General features: G+C 33.4%; 1 protein-coding gene across 2 annotated transcripts in view; it reads right to left on the bottom strand.

Moving 5' to 3' along the window:
• LOC148172453 (neurotrimin-like) overlaps positions 1 to 21,918 on the bottom strand; it is a 63,066-nt gene that overhangs the window by 12,166 nt on the left and 28,982 nt on the right. For both annotated transcript variants that reach the window (XM_088038467.1, XM_088038468.1), the window contains exons 2-4: positions 7,975 to 8,072; positions 5,188 to 5,395; positions 3,450 to 3,608 (exon numbers count right to left, since the gene is read on the bottom strand). In XM_088038467.1, the coding sequence (XP_087894593.1) occupies positions 3,450 to 3,608; positions 5,188 to 5,395; positions 7,975 to 8,072 (465 nt within the window). The remainder of the gene's footprint in view (positions 1 to 3,449; positions 3,609 to 5,187; positions 5,396 to 7,974; positions 8,073 to 21,918) is intronic.

Here is a 21,918-nt window from a genome sequence, read left to right as displayed (position 1 = left end):
GGGAAGTGCTAGGGTGGCATTTATTTTAGAGTAAAGGTCATTTTCAGCTGCGCAAGGTAAAGTAAAAAAATATTTAGAGATGGATTATAATCTGATACAATAAAGAAATATGAATGGAAGAGAAAAGTTGGTAAAAGTCGACTAATATTTACCTAATAGTTTATTAATTTATTACATAATTGTTGCATAAAGTTTACTCCTTGCTTTGTTGTTGGAAACTTAGAAGTTTGGAGGATGATAAATTAAAAGAAACTTCCAGCTTTGCTGCATAGCAAGTGAGGTAACTAACTTGGTCAGATTTACTAACCAGATCTTTCATGTTTAGTGCCATAGTACTTTTTTTAAACTATAAAATGTGAAAAATGCAATTAATGAAAGCTGCGACTGGTAATTTGTTTTTGATCGTTAATTAACATGAGAGTAATTACAGTATTTTTTATTTATTAAATTGAAACAGATCGATTTTATGTAATACCGAAAATGCAATTTGCAGGCGAAAACATATCGTGCTGCTTTGAAGAAGTTCACGAACGATGTGAAAAATTGGTACGAACTAAACATATCCATGCAGCTGTCTGTGTGGTAATAGCAAATCCACTGTAGAAATTTATCGGTTAGACATTTCTGTGATGTTTGGAAACAGACCGGCTCCAAAGATCCGGAGAATTCTGCAGTGTTAAAGGACTAAATGCCTATGCCGGCCTCTCTTGGGCGGCACGCGGCTTTTCAAATTAGTCCTGTTATTGTTGTGGGGTTTGTGAAAAACAAAGGAGATCAAGTCGTGCAGGTCGCGATAGCACCCCTTTCTTGGGGTAAGCTATTTTAAAACGGCTTATTTATGACTCATTTAAATAGTAGAAATTTCCCGCTGTGCTATCTAAGTACTTCATTAACAAGAAGGCGTGCTGGTAGAGTTGGTAAGTTATGGCAGTGGCGATTATCGCTGATCTTAATGAATGCTCTAAACAATAGGTCGTCCAAGAAGCACCGCCACAAGAACGTAATGGTGCGAGAAGGAGGTGTAAATGAGTGGACTAAGGGCGGAACGGCCGACTTCGGGCTGGCCGACCGGAACTAGCACCGGCTCCGGTCCTAAATCATCGCACTCATTCCACTCAAATGTCTGTATTGTTGCACGAATCCGTGTTTATGTTACCAACCATGCATACATTATGTTCAGCCTTTACATTCATTGTTATGTTTATGCCGTGCATATATTACGAAAAGCGACGGATTAATCCATCGCGAGCGCAAACCCAATATTAAGCCGGTTGGGAGATATAAATTTTAACGCAATAATTGGAATTCAGGGTACGTCACCAGTTAGGCACGTCTTAACGTTGCTGCTTTTTCTTCGATGAATATCAACCCCAAATTTGCCGTGTTTGACATGGGAATTTAATGCATGGATTATTCTGGGTTTGGTCATGAAACTACAAATATTTTATACACTGTTGTGGGACTACAAATTGTACAGTCGTTAACGAATGTAACAATTTCAATTGGAACGTTGTCCTGAAATCCGACAATAAAGAACTCTGCTTTGATTAAAATCGATTCCATTGTGATATTGAACATTGCAGCCATTATTGAAATTGTGTTAAAAATTCCACTGTGTAGGTGTGTATCTAGCTTGTCAAGCACCCAACGATTTTATCTAAAATAATAACAAAGATTGATAAAAGTATCAAAATACAAAGAGATTTATTATGCGGAAAATCTAACAACATTTTCTGCTAACAAATTGAAGTTACCCACTCGTGATTTAAATATAAAGAACTTCCAGATTTACATACGCAAGATGATGTATTTCTAAAAGTAAACTTGCACTTTTTATAAAACGATTTTGTACTTTGATCTAGAGAACGGTGTAGCTTCGAGCTTTCGTGAATATCATCCACCTTTCTAGACAGAAATTTTCATGTATATTTTCTAGAACACTATTAATTAATTAATATTCAGTCGCGGATAACATTTGTCTTTTAAATACATTATCGTAAACCCAATATTTACAATTTCCAAAATAAGCGGGTTAAATGTCTGGGAAAACTACTGTGTCTGTAATTCTACTAGTAAATTCATTACATACAGTCCGTAAGTTTATCTTTTGGGTAAGACCCTATCATAATATTGAAATATTGTGAATTTGAGTTCTTCCTGAGCTAATGGAATTCTTACATTTGGCTGTACTTGAATATGTATTTGACTAATGATGACCCATCATATTTGGCAAACGTTGGTAATGAAAATGTTTTATGACATTTGCGAAAGTTTGCCAGCAATATAGAAACTGATTTATAAGTCTATTCTCTTATAAAGTTAGTTAGGAATACGTTAAGAAAAAATTAGTCAGCATCTTTGCTCTTGGTTTCAGATTTTTGGTCAAAATAATAAAGAAATGCAAATATTTATTTAGTAATACAATGTATTTATAAATGTTTCTAGCGTCAAGGGTGGCTATGAAATATTAAACAAATTTGCTGCTCATTAAAAATGTGGGTTCAGATTTTTTAACTGATATTTGTAGTTAACTTTAATCATAAAGCAAAGTAAGTTTAGAGAAAAAACTGTTCTAATGGGGGTTTAAAACCTGAAAATCATAAACTTGGACACAAAACCGTAACTGAGACGTCATTGACGTAAGTGACATTATAGATAATTTTCAATTTTCAAAATAGTTATATTCACTATGAAAACAAAGCGGTAAAATAGTGCATGACAGGAATTCCAGAGCCACCCTTGATGCTAGAAACATTTATAAACACCTTGTACATTACAAACAAATAGGAGTATATAATTAACTATTTGAGGGACCTTGCGCAAGTAAAGTAAATATGAAATTTTTTTGAAAATTTTATGTAAAAATAGAGCTATGTTTCAAAATTAGCGAAAATCCCGACTATGAATTTTAACTAAACTTGTGAATTCGACAGGTAATTTTGAACATGTTACGGTTGCATCAAAAACTTTAAATCCGTACCGATTCTATACACGATAAATAAATAATGACAGGTCGAAACAGTTTGTTATTTTTATTATGTGAACAGTCCATTTTGATGCATATAAATCCGTGATTAAATAATAACATTTATAAAAAACAAATTTAGTTTTTCTGATTGATTTATGTTAGTCATTAGTGTCGACAGTTTTATAGGTATTCATGCCATGTTTATTTCAAACCGATTAAACAAGCTTGTACTTTTTTAGCCGTAGAAAAATAAACCGACTGATTAAAAAATAAGTGTGACTTTGGGACCAATTAATTACCGCGAAATCTCCCGTCGGCGGGGTAAAAAAGACCCGCCAATTTCACAACTCTCCAGTCGCTAGCCAGTAATTAAGCTCTCCTGCGGCTATAAATTTCCAGCCACCTGTTAAATGCGTCCTTAACAAACGCGTATGTTCCAGAACACTGAATCGATCCATCGCAACACGAGATTACGCATTACCTTCTTGTCCATTTCCTAGAGGAATAGGCTCTCCTCCTTCACGTCTCCACGCTATCGTCGGCTCCGGAGATCCAGTAGCAGCACATCGTAAACTCACGTTTGATCCTTCTCGTACAACCATATCAGTGCTCGTTGGATAGTCCAAGATGTCTGGAGGAACTGGAAGCATAAAATGGAAGTAATTATGACCTGAGAGACTCGTAAACCAGCTGACCTGAACCTTTTTAAGGATAACGTAGTCGTACGATTTGGTTTCCGAGGTTATTACATTGTAGGGAGAATGACAAGGGAAAATGATGACATATCACCTACACATTTGTCGGAATGATGAATTGCTGATATACAGGGTGTCGATCGGTGCGAAATCGAAAAGCCGTGCATCTAAAGAAGGTGCAAGTCATTTTTCACGCTTCGACATTAATGGATCACTATATTACTCGTCATTTACCCTATTTGTCCCAATTTGGAAAATAATAGGTATTTTCAATTAAATTTAATTCGAACGGATTGTAGCAAATCAATTCATTCTTTGAGCTGACTTCGTTTGCGTCATTTTGTAATTTAAAGAGGATACTCTTAATCGATCAATTTATAAATGTCGGGAACGAATAACTGCAGAACAGTGAAGCAGATGAATTATTACAATTTAAAGGAAGCTTTTATTGCTACTAGCATATTTATTAATTTCGTTTAGTTATGTTCAATTGGAAACGCTCAAAGTTTTTTAAGCGGAGGACGAAAAGGAATTAATTACTGAGGTGAATTCTAATTGTTTTAAACATTACATTGTGACAACTCGTTTAACCACTAGATAAATGAATTTTTTTAGTTTATATGCTGTATCTTTTATTAATTTACTACCAAATTGTACAAATCATAATGAGATATGTTGTACGACAAATTTGACTTAAAATTGTAATTGCAATTACAAATACTAAAATCATATTCGAAGTAAAAAATTAACTTTATCCAAGAAATCTGTGAAAATGAAAATTCGACTAGTCGTGAAGATTGACACAACCTTAGAAAGAATTACAGAGATGGGATCAGAAAAAAAAACGGGATATACTAGAAGCTGAACTGACTAAGAAAGCATAAGAGAATAGCAGAAGCCTAATCCCATTTTTGAAACAAAAAATACAGAAAAAGACATAATGCAATAAACTCATTGTAGGAAGAAGCAATGCGAAGCTGATTTATAGTAAAACAAATACTGTGTATTCAGCAAGACGTAACAACAAGGTAAAGAAGTGGGCAATAAAAGTAGCAAGTTCTGCTTGTTATCCGCACATATACTAGAAAATATAGAGTAAAGTTCGGAAATTAGATTTCTCGAATTTGAATCATAGTAAGTATATGAGAACGCGCTTGGAATTCGATATTGTCGATTTATATTCTTTAATATCGTTTCGGTTATGAGTAAATCGATTATGGAGAACTTTTTCATGATCTACCACTATCATACATTATGTTGAACGCGTTGTACGTATTTGATTTTACACGAAATTCGCAGAGGTTTAATTCTGTAAACCTCAGGATGCTTTATCGTTGACAGGACAAAGTAGAATGACGGGCTTTGCCTGAAAATAAACTCAACCGTTTTCACGAATAATTGACCTCAACGAGACGTAAAATTGGGATTTATCTATTTGGACGTTAAGTGAAATTTAACAAGAATTGTCCATCTTCGGGACGTTTTATTAAACCATTCCGTTATTCGCCAATTTAGCTGACTTACCAACGACATCTAGATATCCAATTTGGCTTTTCATGGGATCGGTGTTGATCTGGCACATATACCATCCTCTGTCCGATTCCCGGACGTCTCGTATATGGAGGTACCATGTCCTGTGCTCGCTGTGTGTGACCGCAATGCGATGATTCTTCGTAATTACATGACCGTGGATGGTGAGAATAGTTTGTGTGTCCACTCTCAGCCACGCCACCTGGAATTGGAACGAACCAATTTAGCGATTCTAGTTGGATTTTCAGCCGTTTACCAAACCACCACTGCATTTAATTAAATAAGAGCATGTAATAACTGTTGAGATGTGCCCTTTCTCTCCGGAGCTACTCCGGCAAGAGGTGTAATTTACATAAGCTCTTTTAAAACCTTAATTAAAAACGAATAATAAATTCGGGATTATGGGACACGAGTTCAAGTTGAAAAAAAGAAGGGAAGTCGGGACTTGAGACCTAATATTTACGACAAAACTTTCCCTAGTAGTTGGAAATTAATTAGCCTGAGGATTATTAAAAATTTTCGTGTGATCCACCTCCTCATTACACTGATGCCTAGGGTCTGCTCGGTATTAGTTCGTCTTTCATTTAGAAATTCAATATTACCACCGACAATAATTGTTGAACGTTTCAAACATACAATATTCCCCCACTCGAGCTTAATTTTTTCCGAATGAACTCTGTATTTGTCTTCCTTGGCAGAGAATCAATTATTCGGATTATCTGCACGGGCGATAAGCTATTATGTGATCCATGACAAAGTCGCCCTTCCCCTAAAAGTCACCCCACGAATTTCAGATGTATGGGGAGTACAAACATGATACTCTAACCGCCAAAGACATAGCTCGGCTTAATCTCTGAACGTGCGCCAAAGTCGTACAGGATTTATTATCCTTGCATCGTGTTGCATTTTTAATAACGCCATTAAATCTACTAGAAAAATGTCTAACATGCGACAGTGTTGCCACCGCTTTTTATGAATTATGGAGAAACAATAAGAAACAGTCATAATAGCCGAATCTCGTTTCAGAAGCGCACGTAAATTCATTTCGTGTTTTCGTTGCAGGTTTTCAGACGTTTTTCTTTGCTAATGTTTCAGAGGATATTTGCTTTGATAGGATTAACTTTTCGTGGCAGGTCTTCGATTAATTCAATAAGGAAATGTGTGGAGAATGACTTTTGGTGTGGAAGAGGTGCTAATTTGAGGGATTAGACTCGCTGGATTGAGGAGATAACGTTTTATTAGCTGCAAAATTGAAAATAAACAGCTTGGATCAACGCGTGGTGTGCCACTTTTGTTGGAAAATTCAATCCAATGCGTCAAAGAAGACAAGCAAACTTGATTGGCCCAATTAAATTTTTGATAAATCAGTCTAATTCGAAATAATAAACTCAGCTCAGGAGACAAAAAATTGCAGGATTTTAATCGTACTACGGAATTTCCTATTATAGATTAGTTTCAGGAAAAATTTCTATATTTAACGCATTTTGTCAAATATTTAACTTGTTCAACCAGAAAATTAATTACAATTTAATATTATCGCAAATTGTGCTGCCAAATGAGTTTGGAAAGAAAAATTGCAGCCATATATTTCACAGCTAATAATGTCCACTAGTTATGAAAGTCCACAATTCTAGTGCGACCTTATTTTATACTTAATAATAGTGTGATTTATGTGCAAGCAGACATTAAATAATTATCTTCTTATGTTAAGATCGACGAGACGAAATTGTGTTGAGTAAAGTCTCTGATTCAATTGTAAAGAGATTTTGTATTTAATATTTACGAGACTGTTAATAATTTATGTGATTTTAATGATACAGGCCGAGCATATTTATGTCACTTACCAACCTAAACTAAATTTCGTGCAGTTACACGGACAGGTATTTAATTAATTTTGACAGCCCTGAAAATATTTAACATTGGTTTGTATCAACCGGTAATTCTGCGATGCTTGAAGTACAAGACAATAAGCAACCCCAATGTTTTGTTTAATAGAAATGAAGTGAATCTCTGAAAGAGCATTCAAACTTTGCGAGATAATTTTTAGGTGTATTTAGTTTAGTAGAAAACTTTATATTTCAAGAGTCTCTCCTAAAAGCTTCTTTTAAAGTGCCTCTCACGCGTCTGTCTATTAAAATGATTGAGATAATGGTTTCGGTCCCAATATGTGTTTCTTTTATTGAGATAGATGTACCGAAGAATTATTATCCTCTTGCTATAAAGAGGCATTATTGATAATGTAAATTTATTTCAGTTATATTTGGCAGGGTGAGCATTGAAAGTTTCCGAGGACGCGAATGTTGGAAAAATGCGGTTAGATTGATGCCCGCTCAGTTTTTCATGCGCGTCCCATATCTCACCATCCTTATTTATAAAAAATGTAAATTTCATCATATTATTTTTGTTGTTTTCGTAGGGGCTACATTCGTCTGTTCCTGCTACTTCCGCGCGATATTAGCGTTTGGTCTCAGCTTGGATTTCTTCCCTTCAGGAATAATAAAACTGTTAATTTAAACTTCCATTTCCAAAATTAAGAACGAGCACTACTCGTTCGCACGTGGCAACACTAAAATGTCGAGAACTGGCCAAGTTCTTCACGTCACTTTCCCAGGTAAATAACTTTAATTTCAAGGAAATGTTCCTCGCGCACTTTTTAAATTTACGACTGTCTTGGCCCTTCTCTTTTTTTCCACTTCGTTCTTTAATTAGGGCGTCCAACTCTGGTTTTTCGTCTGGTGTTGGAGCAAATTAGCAAGATAAATTCATGAGATTACTGCTCACCTTAAAATTTGATAAGTTGTCGACGCCGCACTCGAGGACTGCTTCTCTGCCAACCGGAACCGTTACGTTCAGGATGGGACCTGTGAACTTTGGAATGTCTGAAACAAAAGGTGGATTTTTAACATCCTGTTGAAGGAGAATAATAAAAAGTTTGTAACGAACATCCACACGCCTAACTCAAAAAAGAGCGATGATGCTAAAATTTTTAATACCGGCAGATTACGATGGATCATTTTGCGAGAGACCAGGTATGGGGGACAATTAGCTTTTAGTATTCATTAAATTTTCTTATATTTTAATATAATTTTCTCGAATTCTTTAAATCGTTGATTTTAATGTGAAGTGCAGTTGTTATTAAGAGTTTTTATGACAAGAGAGATTTATTTACTTCGTATTTGAAATTGCGAACTGCTGTAGATTGGCTGCAAACAATGCCAGCAAGATACAAAATTTTATTACATTCCATAAGACATTTTTGTTGTATTTAGTCACTTTGCTGTCTTCTTTGGAACGAAAAACGTGCTGTTTGGGGTTTTTGTTTTAAAACATTGTAGTAGCAAAATTAACTTTACGCGTCAGGGCTAGTTTAGACACTTGAGTTCTAACGAATTATAATGTAAAATTCTCATTAATTCTAGCATTTTATTCATACATTTAGGTACCCGTATAAATTATTAAAATTACGGGAGAATTTGAACTAAATGCTTTTAGCTTAAGAGCTATAAAAACAAAGAATATGTCCTCGAAATAACTGTATGATCTATATACAGGGTGTAACAGAAATAAGTGCATGGTAGATCTTGTTAAAACAAACATTTTTTGCCTTTGCGGCTTTCTAAAATTCGAGCTCAGTTTTGAGATTTTAATAATATTGGAAATTGATCATCTCTCGTATATTGTAAACTTGCCAGGTTTTAATAGCCTCGTTTTAATAATTTGATTTCATAAATTATTTTAGTTGCAATTTTGTCGGTTTCGGAAACAGATCATTGTTTTACGGAAAGTGAAAGTCTTTGAATCTCAAAAAATGATTAATTTTTCAAACGTCGAGTTAACGACATTCGACATGGTGTTGGTTTACGTAGAGGCTGGCCAAAATACTGTTGGGCTCAAAGGAAAGATTTTTTAGACGTGCACAATTTGAAGAAAATATTGGTGATTACTGATCACTTTGAACACTTTCTTTAATTTCATTCATGGACTGGTGAAGTTTTATCAACACGAAAAAGGTAGGATTTCTTGTTTTTCTTAGTCAAATTTAATTTTTTTAACTTATTTCCTGTTCTAAATTAGTCGGCACGTGTTAAAAAATCGCGTTCCAAACTCAATAGGAAAATTCATTTCATAAATTTTTAGAAGGGTTTAGAAATAATTTGTTCAATTTTCTTTAAATTTTTTTCATTTCTTTTCGCATAAGAATGTAACACAATGTTTTAGCAAGAGGTTTTTTATTAAATAAAATATATATGTACATTGTTAGATTTACCCAAAATAATCTCAAATTCAGATGAAATCTACTTTCATTCTAAATTGGATTTATTGAGTTTTGAAAAATAACTTCTCAATTTACGAAATATGTAATAATAAATTAATTTAAACGGGCAAAGGAAAGTAAATTCAACAGATAAGTTTTTTGTGCACCGCGTTTTTGCGGGCAAGGTCAGTGTCACATTGTTGCGTACGAAAAGGTGCATACGAAAGACACTTAAAGAATCAAAAAATTTTTGGAAAATACATACTTGAAAATTTTGGAAAACCAAAGAGGAAAAAGTTGTTTGTTTTATCGAGTTTTATTTAATGTTACAGCTTGTATGTATTTCTGAATGCTGTAGGACTCTTTAGGATTTTTATTTATGATTTTATAAGATGTTTTGGGATTTTCTATGAATATTTAAGATTTTCTAAATTTCTCTAGGAATCTCTTCAACTTTCAAAGATTCATTTAGGTAATTGGGTTTTTTAGGTAGTTAAGAACCCCCTTATTTAGAGTTTTATGCTCTAATATCTAGCAATTCTAATTGAGGTTTTACACAATGTATGCACGTGGTGCCACCTCGCGAGTGTCTTTACTGTGCTTTTAATGTAAGTTCAGTGTATTGGAAACTTTTCCCATAATGATGGCTTCAACGATTTGAACTCTGTTATTGACATTAACTGTATAAATTATCTATTTCCTAAGTGCCAAAATTTGGAATATATGCACCTAAACTAAATTGTTTCTGACAAGTTGTAGTTCAATGTTGATGGAGGTCAATTACATTGTTGTAATGGTTTTATCTGACATGATCCGATTTAAATTGAAATTTAATGTGTTTAAATGGAGAACGGTGAGCTTAGCTATTTGGAATACAAAATAATTGTTTGGAATTTGGGAAGATAACAGAATTGAAAATATTTTAAATTGATAGGTGTCATTGTTTATTTTTCTTGTTTCGATCTGGCTTTGTACAAAAACTTTCACATGTTACCCTTTCGAATTCGTGACTGTGTAATTCCTGATTTTCATTTTAATTCATTAACACATAATTCATAGCAATTAGCAGCCATAACACAGACGAAACGGCAATAAACACGCACCAGCTGTACTTAGTTTATCGTAACGAAAACCTTATATCACTTACATAATAATACACATATCAACGTGAGTTACGTGGGTTTAAAGTTGGAAATGTCGACATAAAGAAAATTATTTTTAGACGATTTTCTAATAAAAGCTTCATAATTTCTAGATGTGGTGTTTCCTTTTTGTCTGAAAGTTCCGAGTAAACATTTATTTTTACGGGCAATCTAGTGTTGAATCGACTTGACCTATTTTAGGAAGTTCAATTTTCCATTCTGTATTTATGTACTATAACAATGTGGAACTTCCACATAACGAAATTTTGCGAATGAGGAGAGCTCGTTTCGTTTATGGGCCAAGCTTCATTACAATTCTTAACTTGAGCTAGTTATGGCTGATGCTAATGACGACGGTCATAGTTTCTAGGCAAGTTGGACTTAAAGGTTTTGGTCACGAGTTAGGTCCGTATTTAAATATTTTACATTTATGAGTATATTTTTTACAGAACGATCCTAATTAGTAATTACCTTTGCTACGTTGACGTAGGAATTACCACAATTAGTGTCTCCTATTAGAGTCGGTTAAATACAGAAACGTTTTTTTTCGTTACTTGAATAATTGATCAAAGCCGCATAGAAAGAGTTTGTTTTTTAAGTGGTGTTGAGGTCGATTTTCCATTTCATTAATTCGCGAGGCCATTAACCGGTGACAGTGGGTAAAGATCTGTTCTTGAGTTAAACGGTAATCTATTAAAACTTGTTGGGCTGTTTTTAAATGCTCGCCTGTGTTGTTTACGATTTCGGGCGTCCAATGAAGTTCCCAAAACAAAGAAAATTAACACCACCCCTGTACAACCTGAAACAAATTACTTCGCCAACAACCATGAACCCTTCAAGTAGATTAATCAATGACGATAACTTGATATATGAACGCAGTTGGCTATGAGTTATTACAGTGCTGAAATCAAGGGGTGCTGATCATTTCATGTCTTGAAAGCACCGGCGACAGCAGCCAGACACTTGCGGTCACGCAATGCGCGCTTTTGAAAAATTAAAATTTTTAGTCAACTTACGACTTGAATATTGACATTTAAGATTATAGCGGATTACTTACTTTCGACAAAAGCGCCCGTGCTTAATGTACCGAGAATGACATTGTTATTCATGTTCTAAAGGTCTTACTTCGAATAAATGTCATTGCGAACATCGTAAAATGTGATTTGGTATAAATGAAGTACGTGCCTTTCGTACGATGCATTCTGTGAAACGTTGTTAAAAGATATCACGAACTCAGTTGCATCTTTTAATTGGAATTATACGTTTTACATCAGCAACTATGTTTATCTTTGCTCCAAAAGCGATCAATTAGATTTTGCAATGAAGTAATGCAATCTAATCAAGAAATCGTGTTTCCTATTTTGTTTACAAACTAGAAATAAATGGGAAAAATCTGCTGTAGACTGAAAACGTAATATAAAGTGTCCTCAGATGTTGAACTCAAAAAAATCAATTTAAGTAATTGAAATTGACTGTGCAAATGTTATTCAAAGTATATTCGATGGAAAATTAGCAATTTTAAGTTCGGAGATGGGTCAGATAGGAACGGTCGACTGAAGATAATCAAAATAAAATAAAAGAAGGAAAAACCGATTTACGATTTTCTATCGGATACACTTGTGCCGAACTACACAAACTATGTGTTCTTGATATTGATTCTGCCCAAAAGAATGCTTATAATGATTCTTTGATATGGTATAATAATAACGCTGATGTCTCACACAACATTTCAATGAAAGAATTATTATTGCAAAGTGAAACAGAAATTACTGCATTAAATTTGACTGGTGGTAGAGCTCGACAAACTGGCAGATTTTGCAAATTTGTATCGAAAATCTATTTTTTCGTAGCCAGAATCCAATCAATCACTACTACAGTTATGAAAAAAAATATGATTGAATAAAGCTGGAACATGGTTAAGCGAGGAAGAGAATAAAAAACACGCTCGGAAATTATTAAAAAATACCACCATTATCGGATAATTCTATTGAAGAGGTTCTATTTGCCAGCAAAGTACGCTAATAGTGACACAAAAATTGAATTGTTTGTTTATTTTGAAAAGGGTCGGACGTGAATTTCGGAGTTCAAATTCATATTTATCGGAACTGTGTACACTGCTCTTTCTAATAATTTTGTAAAATGTAGTTATGGTATTTTCAGGTTATTCAAAATTGTATTTAAAAAGATTTCCATTGATTAAGTCTAGATTTGATTAATTTTAATTGATTTCTAAACTTCAAATGCGCACATATGCTAATTGAACTTTCCAATAAACCAACTGATATTAGTTTCAGGTTTAGTTTAATTCAACTAAGAAGTACAAGTATCTACTTGTCATACGCAGGTACTCGAAGCAGAAAATTTTCGATTAATGTCAATTGGAAAAACATCAGATTTCCTAACGTATAAAATAAAATTACAACTGACTAACATGGTATTATGAATTGTTTCACAAGTACAATAGCACACGTGTCTTCTTATCAGTTAATTTTACATGCTTGGCAACTACTTCTAGTTACTCAAAGGTTGTCAGATTTTTATTATCGGTCTAAAATATTCCTTACTTCGTTCGTTAATTTCAAATTAAATTTTGAACACCCAAACTTAGATATTAAAAATTAAAGATTAATGACAAGCATGTCAACCCACCGTGAAACATAAATATTCCAACACAGAGATAAAAAACAGGATTCGATATATTCAGATTAGAGTGTGTTATCCTGTCATATCAAAAAAATCATATCAAAATTGCCAACGTAGGACGAGAAGTTTATTTTCAAGATAATCGATCATTTCGAGCAGAGTTCAGCAATATAAGTGGAAGACTTCTAAAATGATATATTTATATTAAAATATCGTCGACGAAACATACTGATGACAGTAAAAACAGGATAATCTGATGTGTAAACAAAATCTCGCGTTAACCAAATCAAACGTGAAAATCAGTTATTAATGTTTCTCACCTTCATGAAAAACAAGCGGAAAATTCTCGCACATTTTTTGTTATCTTGGCTTAATAAATATTGTTTGGTATAAGCTTTGAAGTTATGTCCGATAATAATTTCTTATTGCCGTTTTAATAATAAAACAGAAGTGTTCCCAACGTGTCATTGAATGAACGGAACATCTCCTTAGCGAGTGTTTTATTCTCATTTATATTTCATCACTTAACGCTTTTACCCGTGCTTAACTCGACTAAATGAACAAGGAAACCACTCTCTTCTTCGGCTGACAGGATGCTTAAATAAAATCCGTTCGCTTCACTTGGTTATTTGTGTGTTTCTGTTTTATCGAAAGCATGGAAAAATTCAGTTATTTCGCGTGTTCGAGCAAAATGAAATCTCTCGTCTCGTACATCATAATTGCAATCACGACTCTTTGTTCTTTACTGAAAGTTACGAACAGGCAGACTTAATTAATAAGGAGTTTGAATGGGATAAGACCCCATCAAAGTAAATTTATAGTCAATAGTAATTTGCCCAGATGATAATCATCGGGGCAATTACAAAGTTCACTTTCTGTTAACTCGCGTCGTGTTATTTACTAATTATGGCAGGCGTCATTATTGTGCCGGCTTTAAACTTTTCTGATGTTTGCGCAGTTGAAATTAAACTAGTTTTCACTTTTGGAGTCTGTTTATTACAGTTTAGAAGAAAATTTCTCGATCACAGTTATTTGTTAATTATGAAAGATTGACACATAACGCAAAATGGCTCCATGTCATAAAAAGTTGATTTGTGAAAAGCAAGCATAACGAGATTGGTGGTGAAATAATAAACAATTCATGCTTTGAATGTCACATCTAATTGTGATCAAAATGAGTGTGGAAATCGATTCCATTAAAATTTTCATTATAAAAACCCGACTTTGTGTTTTTTACAGTGCATTTTTTATAATTTGGAACAATTCGCAAATTAGCTCGTTAATTCTGTTTAAAAATTTCAGTAATTTTTAAGTTTGCTGTTATTTTCATTGAATTTTATGTTTTAAATTTTATGCGATCAATCTAAATCAGAGTAAAAAGGTTTAAAAGCGAGTTGTTTTTGTCTGTCAAACCATCAATTGATTGATCGCAACTGCATTATTAAAACTATTATAATTATAGAAAAAATTTAAAAAAGCAGCTATTTAGAATATGTAATATTTGGCTTAGCTTAGTATAACTTCCAAGCTACTTTAGATAGATTATAATAAACCAAAAATTTGTCATTTGTGTGGGATTTATGTCAGCTAAGCTGAGTTTCATGAATAAGTTATGGCAAAACTAATATACATATATAGAATACGTCCGTTTATAGTTATTTGATTGTTCAAAACTTTTTGATAAAGTAGTGCAGAATAACATTATGAAAATGAATTCCTCCAGTTGGTAACAGAAACGTCGATACTGCCGCTAAAGGTTAATTTATTTAGCTTGCCTTAGAACGATAGATTTGCAAACCGCAATTCAATCATCAAACCACAACACTAATGCAGGAAACAACATTAATGTAAATCAGGTTTGCATATTCGGAACTCATTACTATATTAGCATGGTTTAGTTCTCTGAATCATTGTAGTTACCACACAGACCATTTTTCCTGCTAAAATACAAGAGAATATTTTATTAATTAAATAGTGCCTACTAGCTGAGACCACAAATCCAGGGTTTGTTTGCCTTTGTATATCTATTGTAGAATTTGAGAAAAATCTATCTGCGAGGTAAACACATTGTATTATTCTGCTTGATTTTGGTCCGAGTCTGTGTAAATATGTTCACGTCAATAGCACGAGATCTAATCCGAGATTGTTTATTTCTCAATGAAAGTACACAACCAGAAGCTACCAGAAGTGTTCATCGAATCGAAAACATATCCAGATACTTGGCTTTGTTATTGATCTGGACCAATATTCCGATGATCACATTACCTAAACCGAACGAAATTTTATTTTAGAATTAAAAAATCCAGCGAGAGGATTGGGAATGGAAATAAAATAACAAAGCTGACTTTGGTCGATTTCATTTCAAACAAATTTGCAGTGTTAATGGTTGACTGAGAAAGGCTGTTTCCATTTAAGAAAAAAAGTAAAACAGTAATAAATCTACATAATAAGCTTTACCTGGCGTCGGTGGTGGATAATTTTGGAGTTAGTTTAATACGACTTTATGGTGCTTTGTTACAAAAGCGTTGCTTTAAAATTCATGTGAATTTGGGATGCTGACTGTTATTGCAAATTGCGGAATCAAAAAATACCATTTTAATTTTAGTTCTCGTGATATATATTTTCTGCTAAATTTAGCGTAATTAACACATACAAATACCTAGAACTCGTGCGTGCAAATTTTTTCATTACCATTCAAGCACGAAAGGTTAATTTTATTACTCTGCATTTGAATTTTCTAGGTCGTAATTATTGTCGTCGACTTCGAAGTAATTTTATATTGTCAGCAGTAATAAAATTTTCTCTTTCTGAAAAATTTAAGTTGCAGAAAAGTAGATACAGAGAACGTTGTGCACATTTCAATTTCGTAGTTTTTAAAATGAAACTGTATTTTTCCGCAATTTTACGACTAAAGCTTTTAAAATTAATTCTCGAAGTTGCTGACTTCGCAGATGTTGGGTTAGCGGTTCTTAGACAGGTGAATTTTCACCACTCGTTTTCCGGATCGAAAAAACTTTCCATAGAAATGCGGTAATAAATAAATGAAATGACCCAATCCGATTTCCGAGTTGCTCACTTAAGCAGAGTGACTTCTATTTAGAATATGCGGGCTTTCATTTAAGTTTTAATTGAGGTATAATCCAACCATGTAAAAACCTCTATTTCGCAAATTCTCTATCTTTAAGTGGTTCATTAGCAATGCGAGTCAGTTAATGGAATGCGGCGTGGATTAGAATACTGAAAGAACTTTTACCTACATTGAGAGCTTTTGCGTTGAAAAAATTTAAATATTTTTAAATAGGATTCCCGAGGGGAAGGATTCTAAATTTTGTTTAATAACATCAGCTGAGGCTGGAATTAATGAAAAAGAACGCTGCATACAGCACATATAATCCCATGTAAGAGCTGTGTAATTCAATTGGGTAATGGCGGCCGTCGAGTACCTAACTGTGATTACAAAACTCACTTACCCAACTTAATTGAAAACAAAAAGATCTGCTAATACACAAAGTGAATTTTTCCGGTGGTTCGTTTGAAAATTGTTTTTTCAACCGACGTTTCATGGAACACTTATCTCTTTGTGTTTATTTATTCAATACTACATTCAGTTTAATGGAAACTCTCGTCTTCTATGTGTGGAAAAGCCTGCATACAAAAAGTTCGTTGAAAAAATTTTTGCAATGTTTCTATTTTTCAATAACTGAAACGTTTTTCTACAGGCAAATTTTACAAATTTTCTATGTTGGATTGTTTTGATGAATTCTGACACAAAGCGAGAATTTCAATTGGATTAAAAATAAGCGAGCAATGATGAAATTTTCAATATAAATCGAATGGTTTTCATATATTTATTTTATTAAAGGATCAAATTACTGAAATTTTCTCTTGATAAACAACAAAATTTAGTATTATTATTTAACATCTGACTAAAAATTTTCTAAATAATTAATTAATTATTAATATTAATTAATATTTATAAAAAAATGTAAATAATAATTTTTAATTCAGTTTGTATTCAAATAATTGAAATTACAATTTGGGTACTTACACCTACACATCTTTTTTTTTTCATTTTTTGGGCAGACATTTTTGCTTTTGTTTACTAAAAACGAATTATATTACTATGCAATAATCAATAAATTTGTCCACAATGGATTTTACAATAGTCCTTAGATCGGATTAATTAACAGCTTGTTTGCAGAACATGTTTGTTTAAATTTAATCAGAGGGTAAAAAGTCAAGGGAATGTCGAGATTAATGTTATATTTCCATTTCGGGTTTTTTTAGGAATATGAATCGTGCCAAATCTCCATTTAATCGTAACGAAATTTAATTTCTTTTTGAGGTAAATTGTAATGTGATTTCCGTGTAGAACACAAAAAATAGCCGCTGCCTCGCTTGTCGAGTACATAATGCGAATTTTTTATTTTGATTTATTTCAAAGCGGAACGTTTAAATTTCATTTCGACAACAGGTTTAGCCGGTGCTGATCTGATCTAAATTGTAATCATTAATCAATAAATCGATATCATGGAAGGGTCAAGGATCATCCGACAGGTAAGTTAATTTAGTTAAAATAAGAACCATAATGTTGTTAAAGTGTCCGGGTCCATGATACATCGTCTTCTGCTAAGTTCAGGGATAACTCCTAGAGACAGATCGCGTGATCTATCACTTACGCTGATTTAACAGTATCCGGCATCTTTTTTTTATATTCGTCACAAATAAACAATTCTTTTCATCTTTTGTGAAGGCCAATTCATCAACGTCATGTTGCATTAAAATTGGGATTCGACTGTAATTACCCGGCAATTTTTCCGGGGAAGGATTTAGTAATATAATTTTTTATGAGCGTGAATTTAAGTATAATTGCTGGAATGGGATCACTGCTATTTTCAAGAGGTGCCCGTCCACGAAAGGCCGATTTCACCTACGAATTTCCGACCTAATTACATTTGCACCAACGCTGCAATTAAACGACCAGTGGTCATCAAATATTTGCACTGTTGTTTAATTAGCGACTATTTACCGAGCATATTTATTATTTAAACTAGATGCGGGTGCGACAATTGTATTTTGGCCGATTTGAAGAATGTAAATTGTGTTATTGGCTAACGGTTTCGATTAAAATTCCCATATTGGATATGTTAATTGACTGTTTGATGTGCAAATACATTCAAAGATTCCAAAGCGAAAGCTAATTATTACTGCGTTAGTTAATACGTGGTAAACTTCTAGTTGACTCTAAACTTGATCGTTGTCATCAAATTACCACGACTTTCCGTTGTTTTTACGTAATGCATTTTGGAAGATTATGTGAGAGCTTATTTATATCGGCCATTGAATTTCCGGTGTCCTGTTTCAATATCCGGCAAACTTATTCACTTCGATAAACCTTTTATCTATCAGATTCCTGTTTGACAAAATGGCATGATAATGGTAAAGTTAGCGTATAATTTTATTCGATACCTCTACCAACATTTCTGGATTTGTAAATGCGGTATAATTATTTATGCACTTAAATTTATAAACTTTGTTAGCAACGGCTTTTTGTTTGCGGCAATAAAGCTCCATTGTTCAATTCTGCATGTAAATGTCACGACAACCTTTTTGTGGTTTTCCAGATTTGACGTACCTTGTAACACAACTGAATAATTACTTTTCAAAGAAAATGACACTTTTTGCGGTGTAGAAGGCTGAAATGAGACGTAGATGTTCTACAAAAGAAAATAATTAAAATTCTACTTTTGGTGGAGGCGCCGGAATAATTAAATTTAATAAATCCGATTTCTGTCCTATCGGTTCTAAAATATGTAGAAACTAGTTTAACAATTCAACAATAATTGTTGTCAGTTTATTTATTTCTTTCATAGAGTTGTTAAATAACGCAATTACAACGGGATGTCTCCAGCTGTGTGCAACAATTGACATAAATAAAGTCAAACTAATAGTTCAATTTTGTTGGTAGCGAATGCTTTGAAAGTTTTAATTTCTTTGAGAACAACGCCACTGACACTTAAAACGTACCTTTCGTCGAAAGTTTTTTCAATATTTTACCCATAGCGGACTGTTGTCGTCAAACTAAAATTACAACTTTTCTTTCTTTAGTTAAAAGTTTGTTATAAACTACTTAGCCTAGGATTAATTTAAATTGGGTTGTTAAAACACGGTAGAAGCATTACCGCAACAACTTGGTCCGAATTAAACCGTCTAATTCTTCTTCAGGGATCTGCTTAATAAAATCGCTGCAAAGTTTGAAGTGACGATGTTATTCCCGAATACAGCTTGAAATAATACGTCTGCAATTTTTTTGCGAAAAATACCCAACATTTTTCTGCGTCTAGACAAGAGCTTGGTTTAATTGAATTTAATTAATTTCGATTTGCTGCAGAGGAAATTTAGCTTGACTCACCCCTGGTAATAAAATAGACCATCTTGATCGCGGTTTATGGCTTCTCATCACAAATACTAATAAAATCAACTTTTCTAGATCGTGATCTATTGCCGACTTCACTTGCGCTGCTATTACCCGTAGATCTCGCTGACGAAACGGATGTTCAATTTACAAGTCAATAAAGTTGCTCTAGGATAGTTAATGATTTAAATTCGAAATTTGGTGGAACTTTCGGCTTGATTCCATTAGTGAGGCGTAAACTAAACCAATAGTTGGGCTGGAAAATCAGGTGCCATTTATATTTATTAGGACTTTATAAAATGGGTCAACATTTGTATTCATTTCGGCTTTAACCTTGTCTCCCCGGAAAACCATCGTTAAAAAAGGGTCATAACGCATTCGAACTGCCACGTATTTTTCATGTTTTGCTATACGCACGAGCGATTAATCAGATTAGCATATTTTTGACAATTTTTATGCACAAATGTGCCTGTTTTAAAACCCCCTAATTAGAGAAACTAGAACTGCTAGATAATATTAAAGATACGTAAAAGTTATAATTAATGCTGCAGGTAACTAATTAATCAGCCCGAGTCTACAAAACATTTTCCCAATTAATTTATACCTAAAATCTCTTTCGTTGATTGTACACGAGAAGCGAGACTTTTTAGAATGATCGAAATCAAACTATAGCCCAGCGGATTGTTTTTTAACAACTACAAGGTCTGCTTGATGTTTTCTTTTAATTATATTACCTGTTGTTCGCAAAACCTGGCCACAACGGACGAAAATAATTTATTTTCTTTAAATTGGTTCAAGTCCCGCAGCAGTTTCCACAGAGCCGGAGCTTAAGGAGGTTATTATGCAAATCAAGCCTTTTGGCGTCCTTATCGCGTTCGGAACAGAAATAAAGCTGTGCGCCCGAGATTTAACACTATGAAAATAACGACAATTGATTGGGAGCGTATTCGTTAAGGGTCCGAGTATGAAATGTGCTGGGGATGCTGCGGAAATAATACATTGCGTGTCGCAAGGGAGGAATTTGATATCAATGATTGCCGGTTGGCTACATGACAAGGGGATTTGATGGATCGCTGGTAGGATACGATCTGCGGTGAGATGTCAGTTACAGCATTATGTGCGTCATGTTGTATGCAAACATGACAGACTAGGCCGAAATCATGAATAAAAGAAACACGACTGCTATACGTTAATTAACGGATCGAAAATGATATATCGGAGGCATAAAACTGATCTCCTTTGTGTCAATAATCGCCACGAGCCTAATTGGGGCAACATGCTTCGTGGATCATTTTTTTAGCAAATATAAGAAATTAATAAAATATTTGAATAAAAATATTTCGATACAATTTATTAGGTAAAATGGAATAACTAATAATGCTGTCAATAATAATAAACAGACACAGTTCGGAGATTTCATTCAATTCTGTGCTATTCTGATACATCACACAATTTATTGTTGGGTTCCCAAGTTTGTGGCTCAAATTAATGTGCAAGCATTATCCCCATTTTCTAATTCGGCTGCATCGCTAAACAACTTGCTATAATTTTATTCAATTACGCTAAAAGTGTTTAAGTTGCATTGACTATGGATGGTTTTCAATAATATTTTTTATTAAAATATGTATTTTCAAGCTTTGCGTTAAGTTTTACAAAGTTTTCTGTGGCATTCTAGCCTAAAGGAAAGTTCTTTTAATTAACCAGCAAGAATTTTCTAGCATTAAAAACGTATTGCGCACTGTTTGCACGGGTGTTAGTTTACATTTTATATTGATTTCTGCAGTTATTTTATAGATGTATTTTTAATGGCTGGAATTTATTTGACTCAAAAATGTAGTGGATGCGCCAGATTTTTTAAAATAGCACGGTTTTGTACATAATGAATAAATATCTGAAATAGGAATTTGTCGGGTGGTTTTATCTTTTATTTTTTATACAAAATTGGTTCATTTTAAAACTATTTTGTAACCTTTGAGTATCACGAAAAGAGATTGAGCTTTCACTTTTTATTAGATCTAAAATATGCGAAATGAGAACATTGCAGTTTAATGAAGTTTTTGCTTAAAATAGAAAAACATCCATATCCGATTGCTTCAGTCTTGTTAGTAAAAAATGGAATGTTATATTATTAGAGTTTTAGGTAATGCAAATTACCGGTGAAAATAGCCTAGAAACAATTCTAAAATTATTCTCCCCATTTGAATTCTTGCTAAATTTTATAAATACACATTTTATGTTTTAGTTATTTAATAAGTGATCAATTTTGTACA

Source organism: Gnatocerus cornutus, chromosome 6 (genome assembly GCF_029298725.1).
Source record: "Gnatocerus cornutus isolate USDA-ARS CGAHR chromosome 6, icGnaCorn1.1, whole genome shotgun sequence".
Lineage (NCBI taxonomy): Eukaryota > Metazoa > Arthropoda > Insecta > Coleoptera > Tenebrionidae > Gnatocerus > Gnatocerus cornutus.
Note: the sequence above shows the minus strand (reverse complement) of the source record. Positions and strands in the feature narration are given on the sequence as shown.